The sequence below is a fragment of the Chiroxiphia lanceolata genome, chromosome 15, assembly GCF_009829145.1.
Source record: "Chiroxiphia lanceolata isolate bChiLan1 chromosome 15, bChiLan1.pri, whole genome shotgun sequence".
NCBI classification, from domain to species: domain Eukaryota; kingdom Metazoa; phylum Chordata; class Aves; order Passeriformes; family Pipridae; genus Chiroxiphia; species Chiroxiphia lanceolata.
The window spans coordinates 13,035,976-13,046,102 of record NC_045651.1 but is presented as its reverse complement, the minus strand read 5'-3'; the positions used below and the strand labels follow the sequence as shown (position 1 = coordinate 13,046,102).

General features: G+C 44.7%; 1 protein-coding gene across 7 annotated transcripts in view; it reads left to right on the top strand.

Annotated features, from left to right (window-relative positions):
* The window catches only part of GRIA1 (glutamate ionotropic receptor AMPA type subunit 1), a 120,805-nt gene extending 111,000 nt beyond the window's left edge, over positions 1 to 9,805 (top strand). For 6 of the 7 annotated variants that reach the window (XM_032702556.1, XM_032702558.1, XM_032702559.1 and 3 more), the window contains 2 exons: positions 3,996 to 4,130; positions 6,437 to 9,805. In XM_032702556.1, the coding sequence (XP_032558447.1) occupies positions 3,996 to 4,130; positions 6,437 to 6,625 (324 nt within the window). In that variant the 3' untranslated portion in view covers positions 6,626 to 9,805. Of the gene's footprint in view, positions 1 to 3,995; positions 4,131 to 6,436 lie in introns of those variants that run through there. The other variant, XR_004359713.1, reaches the window with a different exon arrangement.
* Positions 9,806 to 10,127: the final 322 nt, after the last annotated feature.

Genomic DNA, 10,127 nt, shown 5'->3' with positions numbered 1-10,127 from the left:
GATGATGACCATGCTCTAAACAACTGAGCTAATTTCAGGGTCTTGAGCTGCCAACTGCTCTAAGGACAGTTCATCTTCTATGGAGATGGCAACAACTCGAGGTGATATCACCCTGTGCTGCCAATAGGCTCTGGTCATGCAGGGTGACAGAAGGGACCAGCCCTGCTGGGCAAATTTGGCCCTAATGCCTTTCAGCCAACGAGGATTAAATAATGACAAAGGGGATGATGGACACGGTGCCATGTTTGAGAGTAACAGACGGGAAGGTGCCTGGTTGCTGCAGCAACAAGGCCGGGCTTTTGGGAAGATGGGTTTTTCTTTCTCTTTTCACCTGCCAATCTTCCCCCCACGTCGGCGCTCTGCCGCTGCGGGAGACGAGCAGTGACATTTACACTCCCACTAACAAGCTGGTTCCGTGATGGGCAGCTCTACAGGAGAGCATCTGGTGTCACAGAGCCCAAGCAGAGAGGAGGGGAGGGTCCTCTCAAGCAGATAGCATAATCTGGGACTTTTTATTGTTATAAGCATTATTAGGGCAGGATCATGCATGGAAACAGCAGGCAAAACCTCAGTGGGGCATGCAGAGCTTCCGACCCATCGTGTGGGTCTGATTCTGCAGCTGATTGGAGCAACGAGATGTCACTGCTGCCCAAAGAACATCTCTACCTGTCCTGCTGTGAGGGGGAAGGAAACAAAAAGGAAAGAAAAAGGAGGATGAGCAAGAAGTCAAATATTACCACAGAAGCAATTTCACTCTTCAGCCTGGCTTGTGGTAGCAGGCTGTGTCATCAGCCACGCTCCCTTGGTTCACTGTTCCTCAGTGTCCCCTGAAGCTGCCCATGCCTTTGGTTCCTTGGGAGAAGCCTTATTAGGGTAGCAGAGGTGAACCTCAGGCTGCTCTCTCTCTCCCAGCAGGTTTGCCCACTGCTGTACCTCAAGATGCTTTTCTTTGCCTTTTGCATAAGACAACTTTCAGTTCACTCAGATTGTCCCAGTAATAATAGTAAGAGTAATAACAATAACAATAATTCTATTGCAAAGTAAATGCAAGAAAAATACAACAGCCCCGAAATGAATTGTGGTGGTGCAGGAAACTGCTTTGGATCATATCTTCTCTCTTACTGGTCATTTTGTAGCTGATGTCAGGAGGAAAGTGAGAATTAAAAACCAGAAGCCTTTCCTGGCTGCCAGACTTCTCTGCCACTGCAACCAGCTGAGAAGGTGCCCTGTTGGACCATGAACCCCAAACTGGGGGTGGAAATAAATATTGTAGCAAATAAAACCTGAAACTTTTGTATTGTATGCCCAACAGAGCCAAGGAAGACAGATTTCCTAAGGATCTGTGTCTGCAAGTCAAAGGCCCCTGTGGAGTCTCTGATTCCTTGTATGGATTGCACTGATACATTTAGTTGAATAAGAGTATCAATAGGTTTTCTCTTCTCTTCAGTGTCGTTCTTTTTCACAAAGCTGGGGGGTCTCCACACTTCTGCTAAATCAAGGTGAAAGTATAGGCTGAAAATTATTAGTAACGCACAGACAAACAGACTACTCCACCTGCACCCTTGTCCCCATTCTTTCCTCTGAGCAGAGAGCATGTGCTAATCAGCCACATTTCATTAAGGAGCCAGGCTAAAAGATTAGGATGTCAAGGAGGGCAGCCCACCTCTAGTGTCTTCATCCCTCCCTGAAACTGATGTAGCCCCTTTAGACTGAATTTTAAAAGGCAAAGTACCTGATGTGTTGCAACCCAGTTTCCTGAGAGTAATTGCTCTGCTCTTCCATATCTTCTCTAAAAAACTGCCTGCATTTCCCAGCTGGTGCTTAAAAGTATGCCCAATAATCTGCAGAGAAGAGATGACTGAAAAAATGTAAAGTCAAGCCTGGAGGAAAAAATGCACAAAGGCAGATTAGAAAACATCAGATAAAATAATCCTGCAAATATTGAAACTGCAGAAATTAAGAGGAAAAATGTAGAAATCTCTCATTACAGAGAGCATCCAATGTTTCATTGGCAAGATTACAAATTGACCAGCGTATGAAGGGAGAAACCCAACCTTCCTGCCAGCGGCAACTGTCTCATCTGCAGCAGTGCAAAGCACATGGTGACAGCAGCAAATCTCCTGTCAAAGTGATGTCAATCAGCAAAGCATGGAAAATGAGATCACTTGTGGAGTTTTTTTCAGCCACCGAAACTCCGCAGGAGTGGCCCCACACCAACTTCAGCATCTTTCAGCAGAGGGCTCAGGATGGAAAGTTGCTCCCCACGATACCGGACCCCACAGCGAGAGCTCCGGCTGGGCAGAAGCTTGGCAGCTCACACGTGCAGTGGCTCAGATGAAGGAGAAATAGAAAAAGAAATCTCTTTTTAGTGTTCCTGACTTCAGCCCTCTTTTCTTCTAATTAAAAAAAAAACCCTATATGTTCTGTTCTGTCACAGGAGTGGGTTTTTCTCATTTTGAGAACTGAGGTATTTTCATGCTCTGAGGGTTAATTTTTTTGCCGTCAAACCCTGATGCAGAAAAAGACAGGATCCTTTTGCAAACCATACTTGCCTGAAAGACAGTGCTGGTGGCAGGCAGACTGACTTTGTGTGAAAACCTTCCATGCTCATGTTGGTGTTCCATTTTGGACCCTTTCAACATGGCTCCAATATGCTTTTCTGCTTCCTGAATCCTCACCCTTCCCAAAAAGTGTGGGTTCCTTATTGTAAAACCTGCCAAGCAAAGGAAGTGAATCAACTGTCCTACAAGGGCAAGGAACAGGCTGTGCCACCCACTGGTCCATGTGTCCATAGAGCAGCACAGAAGAACACCAAGAGCTGCACAGAGGCTTCTTTACCAACTGCAGACACTTCTACAGACATCAATATAAGTGTGTGGCTACATCTCAAATGAGCTGTATGCAATTGTCCTCCCACATCCGGGGAGCAGGGCTGGTCAGACTCTGGTCACTCCAACAGATTTGCACTGACCTGTTGTGCTGGCCCTGCAGAATCTCTACCAGCAAATAGGTATCGAGTCAATATTGCAGAGCAGCAGCAACCGTGGAGCAGGGAACCTCTGTCTGGTTGCACTACAGAGAAAGCCTGTCCTACAAACAGGAGCCTTGTACATGGAGCTCAGCCAAGTTTGGGGTCCTTTTGCTGCCCAAATTATTCCCAACTCAACCTGGTCAACATGGAAGAGAAGGTTTTGAAAGCTGCACTGGGTGACATCACTTGGTTTCTCTCGCAGTGAAATGAGTATTTCTGATACTTGCCTCTTCCCCAGAGAGCCATGACAATTCATTAGGCAATTGTAAAATCAGAATGTAGATGCTGAATGTGAGTTGCGGCCCATTAATAGCCCTATTTATTGCCAACCAAATAATTAGCTTAGACATGCATCAGCGGGTCTTGATTGCATATGAAATAACTGCCCTATTACATAGAAATCAAATGAGTTTCTGAGGACAGCTCAGGTGTCACCTCAACCCTAACATTGAAAAGGAAAAGAAAAAAAAAAAGGAAAAAGCCCAGCCATTTCGATGTGTTGCCCAGCAACAGAATTTGCGGGGGAAACAGTCTAGGAACGAAGGAATGAGCATTTCCAAGAGAACAGGTTATTTCAGGCGAGACATCAGGGACAAGCAAATGTCACAGAGGAGGAAAACTTTAATTTTTTTCCTCCTTTAATCAATAATTCAAAGTAGACATTTTGAGTAAAATAAGCGTTTAAGCTAGCTGATGGAAAAACAGAGATCCCAAACCTTTTCAAAGAGTCTCATTGCTGAAGAAATGTTTATTTGTTTGTGTGAGGGAAACGTTAGATTTACCAGACACTGAATTAAAAATTTAAAAATGCTCTTAGAAATGCCACTTGTTCATTTGAAGAGAAAGATGATGTAATGCCAACGTTGCTATATTGTGCAGCATCCCTCCCAGAGCAATTTCATATTAATTTTGTTGTTCTCCTTCCCACGTGCCCTCCCCCTCCTCCTTCTCCTTTCTCTTCCAGGACAAGACGAGCGCGCTGAGTCTCAGCAACGTGGCGGGGGTTTTCTATATCCTCATCGGAGGGCTCGGACTGGCCATGCTGGTTGCCTTAATCGAGTTTTGTTACAAGTCCAGAAGTGAATCAAAGCGGATGAAGGTGGCAACCCATTCCACGGCCTTTCTCACCTTCTCTCTGGTCCTACCCCAGCTCCAAAGCTGCCTTCAGAGACTGATGCAGCCCAGACCTTGGGTGGAAAGCCAAGACATAGGGACAACGGAGTGACCGTGTCACTCGGCTGCTAGAAAGGAACAGGAACACCAGAGGAAGCTAAGAGAGGGTCAAAACGCTGTAGTGGGGAGCTGATGCAAGATCAGACATGTGGCATAATGCTAATTTAAAATCCAGATATAGAGCGAAATTATAGCACAAATGGGAACAGGAACAAGTTGAAATTCCTCAAAATTAACAAAAGCAGAGTATGGCAATCTTGTGCAGCATGGATGAAGTGTGCTGGGGTTGGTGTGATAGTGTTACTGCAATATGAAAAAACATCTCCAAACCCAAGCAGTTAACAGCAAGATAAAACTGGGGGAGCACAGTAATGAATCACATCCTCTTGTTCCCTTTGCTGGCACCCTGCTGGCACCATTTCCAGGTTGACAACAGCAATATCTGCTCATAGCATTTTTGCCCTGGAATGGATGATGTGGGCCTCCAAATTCAGAATTATTGGCCCTCTTAGAGATAAATTGGCCTCCAATGTCTCATGTAGTGGGTTTTTTTTAACTCCACTCTGTTGTGGTCTTGCAGAAGCATACTTCCTACAAGCCAGATCTGCCTGAGCCCTAAATTTTGGTGTGCCTAAATTTCAGAGTGTCGTGTCAAGAGTGGATTAGATTTGAGAGCTTTGGGGGTACACATTTAATGCAGCATCTGTGGAACAAGTATGTCTTGGCTCAGATGACTAGCAGGCAGTCTCTTATACAGATACCACGGTGTACAAGGAGGCAGTGGGATACGTAACACATCCCTTTTCTTCCTCATCTTGACCTCTCCCATGAGCATGAAATTTGGTATGAGTATATGAAGTATGAAGTGAATTTCAAAAAATCCAGACAGATTTTTAGTTCACTGAAACTCACCCAGAATCAAAAGTAGAATAAGCAACAGCCTCTTTGGGTTTTATGTCACCATTTCACAACATGCATAATGGTTTGTCAGCAATAATGACATCTCTAATGCACTCAAAATGTGCTGCAGCTCTTTTCCCATTGAGGTTCAGAAAATTCTACAGAGGTTTCTTGAGCACAGGGGTAAGATAATGTGAGCAGTTAATGTCCCTGGGAATACAAAAATTAAATTATAATTTCTGCCTGCACTGTAAAGCTGGGCATAGCCCAAATAGACAGTGAAAGAGTGTCAGCTCCATAATTTTAGTCTTAAGGAGATTCTGTCCTGCTGCTGGCTTCTCTGTGTTCTTGAAATGACTCACTAACTCATGTCAGTGTTAGCCTGTGGTGCTTTTGCCCTGTTAAAACTAGCCACTATGGGAAGGAGTCAATTTTCCCAGTGTTAACACCTTCTCTGAGCTTGTCCCTTTGGCTGACTCCCATTACTGGTTGCCCCACAAAGCCAGTCAGCAGAGCCCGGGCTCTCTCTGGGTTTTGGCCCAGACACCCCTCTGAACCCAACCTCTGCTCAGCAAGTCCTTACAGATTCCCCGGATGACTTGCAGATCCCACCAGACCACAAGGCTGGTCCAGGCCCAGTAAAGCATTAAGCTGACTGGTTTTGAGCAGCTGTTTCAGATTTATCTGTTATGAATCATTCTTCACCTGAATATCCCAGACCAGAAAGAATGATGGTGCTCTTGGAGGTAGCTTGAGTGCAAAGAAACCAAAGTGACTTAATCTTTTAGCTTAATTGTTCTACACAGGTGGTTTCCTTAGGTCTCTGAAAGCAAGCATTTTATCTGGAACAGGACTATAAGATTTGGTTTCCTGAATTAGGTTTGCATTTCCTAGTTACCTCAGTCATCACTGTAGACAAAAACAGAGGCACATGCTCAATTTCTCACATGAGGAAAGTTTAACATATGCTTGCAATGACTCAGAGTCCACCCTGCAGAACAGGCCTGGAGTAGTAATAGCATCTCTATGGGGGAAGTGTTTATAATACCTCTGCTCAAATCCAGGATGACTGTTCTTATGTTGTAGAGTTTGAATAGGTTTTGCACATGGCACAGATACCTTATACTCCAAAATACTGCCGAAACATTTAATTTTGCACGTAGAAGAGGTGCAGAAGTAACAGAGCAGATGCAGGGGGGACATGCAGAAAGTGAGAGTTTGAATGGAGACAAGGAGGGAGAGAACAGTGACAGAATGACAACATTGGTTAATATTGTAATTTTTCCAACATTGCTAAGGACAGGGGGAGACCCCCCCGTCTTTCCTAAAAAGGGTTTTTGTTTAATCCCACAGCAATCAATCAACGAAGCCATACGGACATCAACCCTTCCCAGGCCGGCTGCAGCAGGAGGCAGTGGAGAAAATGGACGTGTGGTCAGCCACGATTTCCCAAAATCCATGCAGACGATTCCATGCATGAGCCACAGCACTGGCATGTCCCTGGGAGCAACGGGATTATAATTGACCTTTTGACCCATTGCCTGGGTGAGAGCAGGGACAGCCCAACTCCACCCCTCCAGAGCCAAAAAACATACCCAACAACAACAAGACAAACGATGATGACAGAAGGGACAATTGGATGGATCTTCTCAAGGAAATCAAATCTATTTCCCTTTTCATTTGCAAACAGATCCACCGGCAGGAGAACAGAAACAGGTCTGTACTGCAATAAGGAGAGCGTTATGGGATTTAACAGACTCGTGAACTGTCCCTGATCAAAGAACCACTGGAACACTAATGAGGACTATGCCATTTTGTTTTAACTTGGTTGTTAATAAGTCTTAGTGTGTGCAATATATATATTTTTTCTTACTAATTCCTGTGGTGTCAGGGTAACATCAGCCTTTTTCCCCTTCCCTGCTCAGTCCTTCAATCTGGTTTAGTCTGGGGTGCAAACCACAATGTCTGAGCTACTAACAGCAAAAAAGACAAAACGATACATGGCAAGTTGAACTCCCTGCAGGGCATCATCATTGACCCCTTTTGTCCATCGTGATTCTGCCTTTGTTGTTCTGTTGTGAACTCAGGCTGTGGAGTTATTGCAACGAGGCAGACAGAGCTGTGACCAGCTCTCCCTGAAGCGGGAAGGACTTGATGCAAGACGGAACCCGAACAAAAACATGAGGCTGTTTTACAGGGGGAAAAGTCGTGGGTGAGTTTGGAAACCCCAGGCAAGCTGAGGACAAAGCAGTAATTCTTCCACAGATGATGAGTGGTGGTTCAAGAGAAGAATCGTGTGCCTGCAGTGGAGAGCACCATGCGTGGCAGACTGGAGGAGATGGTTGGTCTACAATCGTGGTCGTGGCTGCTGTTTAAGCAAGAAGGAAAGTAAAAGTGGTTTCCCCTCACGTGAAACTCTCCTGCCGAGGTTATTGGGGGCTAATAAGCAATTGTGAACCATTTCTTCATTGCTTAGCTTCTGTGTGTGCTCCCTTTTTGGTGGTCACTTAAGGGAACCACCTTGAGCCAGGAATAGACCATCTCAAGACATCCAGTTCTAGGTGGCTGCCTATTAACCAGTACAACATGCTAGAAGTCATGGGGCTGCAATGGGAATATTTCTGCTCTGAAATCCCTTTCTGCTCTGAAATCCCTTTATGGCCATTTTTTCTAACTAAGAGGGACATTTTGTAGATAGTTGGCCAGAATGGATTCCTGGAAGGAGCTGCTGAAGCAAACCAAGGATGAGAGCCTACAAGAGCTTAATTCAAGCTAACCGTGACATTCAACAGCATCAGGGCTGGTCAAACTCAAACTCCCTGTCAAGTTGTGGCCTGTCTGGGTACAAAGCCAACAGTAGCAGATTCCCACTCCTGTGTCCTTAGGGAGTGGGAAGCATCCATAAGCCAGGAGAGCAGGTTGCTGACCCCAGACTCGGTGTTGCAGAAACACACAGTGCCAGACAGGCAGCTGGGACTCCAGCCATGGACATGGAGATCAAGGGGGGCAAGGATGGTTTTCTAGAACTGCACGAAAGGTTCTTTCTGTGAATCTGTGGCATGGACAGACAAACGCTTCCTACCTTGGTGGGACTGAGACACCTCCCCAGAAGTGAAGGATTACCAGGAGAGCATCTGGAGAGGGAGAAAATATATGGGGCAGGGACCACAGTGACCCCACTTAGCCTTGTCCCATCTCACATGCCCACCACTGTTGGCAAATTAAGTTCAAAGGTTCTCACAGGGCCAAACAAATATCTATCTGGGGACTGAGCTGCTATTGGGGCATTCTGAGCTGCTTTTTCTAATTTTTTTTCTCTTCACTTTTTCTTTTTTTTTTTCCTTCTTTATTTTTCTGCAATGTTGCAAGAGAGGAGCAGTAAAAGAAGGGAGGCAGGTGAAGAAAAAATGATGCAGGCAAATGACTGGCACAGGTCTACATGGAGAATCTGGAAGTACAACTGGAAGCTGTATGAATACCAGTTTCCATTGGTGTACGAATGTGCAGAGCAATACATTTACCACCATTAACACCAGCCTGGTCTGCAGCACCTGTTCCACTTACCCACTTGTCATGCAACACTTTGGAGACCAGCAAGTCAAAGTCAAGGTCCTAAGCCCGGGCACAGCATGCCTTGTGCCAGTTTGTTTTCCTCACTCCCACCACCGAGAACCGTTGTGGCCTTCATCTCTCATCACTGAACATGAACTCTGTTATCAGCCACTCCACTGAGTGGATGTTTCTCCATCCACTTCAGGATGTTTCTGTTGTTTATCATTATTTTTAACCCGCTTTTCTTAATTTTGCCTTCAGTTCTGTGTGAGTGCTAGCACACAAGCTGGCCCGTTTCCATGCCCAGAGCCCTCGGATGGATCTCCTGACCCAGCCATGTCCTGGACCTTGCCATGACAGTGCACCACTGGCTGCTGTGTTGGGAGCAGGCTGTTGAGACCCATCAGTGCCCCGTCCTACTCCAAAAACAGGACCACGTGGCAGCAGGTCACGGCAGTTGGACGGTCTTGTGAGCAGCAGCAGTGCAAGGACTGGCCACCCGTGACGTGAAGATGTGAGATGCAGCTGTCAAAGGCTTTTGATGAGTGGAGGGGTTTAAAAAAAAAAAAAAAAAAAAAAAAGACGAATAGGACAAAAGCGTGGAAAATGTAAACTTGTAATATGTATTTTTACTACACTTTTCTTAAAAATAGAGTAATGGTAAAACTCTTAAAGACATTGACATTTTTTCTCAACAGGATTCCATATTTAACAGTTTTGGCTTTCATTAAATTTTGCTCTTTGGTACCTGGATCTTTTATTTAAGAGTTATATTTGTTTTAACTCTCTTTTGTTTTTTCTTTCTTTTATTTTTTTCTTTTGGCAGTACTGCAAAGAATTTTGCTTTATCAAATGCAACAGTGTTTTTCTTTTCACATTCTCTTTTTTTCAAGCAACATTTTTATTGGTAATTATTATTTACACAAAGATGAAACTTTGTGTATTTGGAATTTGGAATTTTAGCACCAAGGATCCATGATCTATCTTTCATACCTGTCCATGCCGTTTTGTGCCAGTGCTGGATGTGTGGAAATGAAAATGATGTTACCCCTCAGGCAATATTACCCAACCTGAATCAAAAGAGATTTCTTTGATTTTTGCTGTGTCTGACTTGTGAACAGCAGCCAAATAAACTGCTTCAGGTTGAAATTGGGAATCTATCTAATATTTACCCAAGAGTCAGGAAACTAAATATTCATTGGGTTCAAAATTAATGATTTTACTTCCTTTGGAGTCTTGTGGGGTTATTTTTTTGAGGAGGGCTATTAGGGGGGTTTAACTTGTTTTTACAGAGAGAGAAGACATGGCCAGGTCAGAGATAACTCAGAACCAGCACTGGTCCAAAAATCCTTACCAGGATCAGCTTTCCTAGGAGCTTCCATGCTGTTTCAGAGGCTTGGACGTTTAAATGTTTCTCACTCAGTTTTCACACAATTGACCTGCTAAATTCCTCATCCAAAATCCTGTTGAA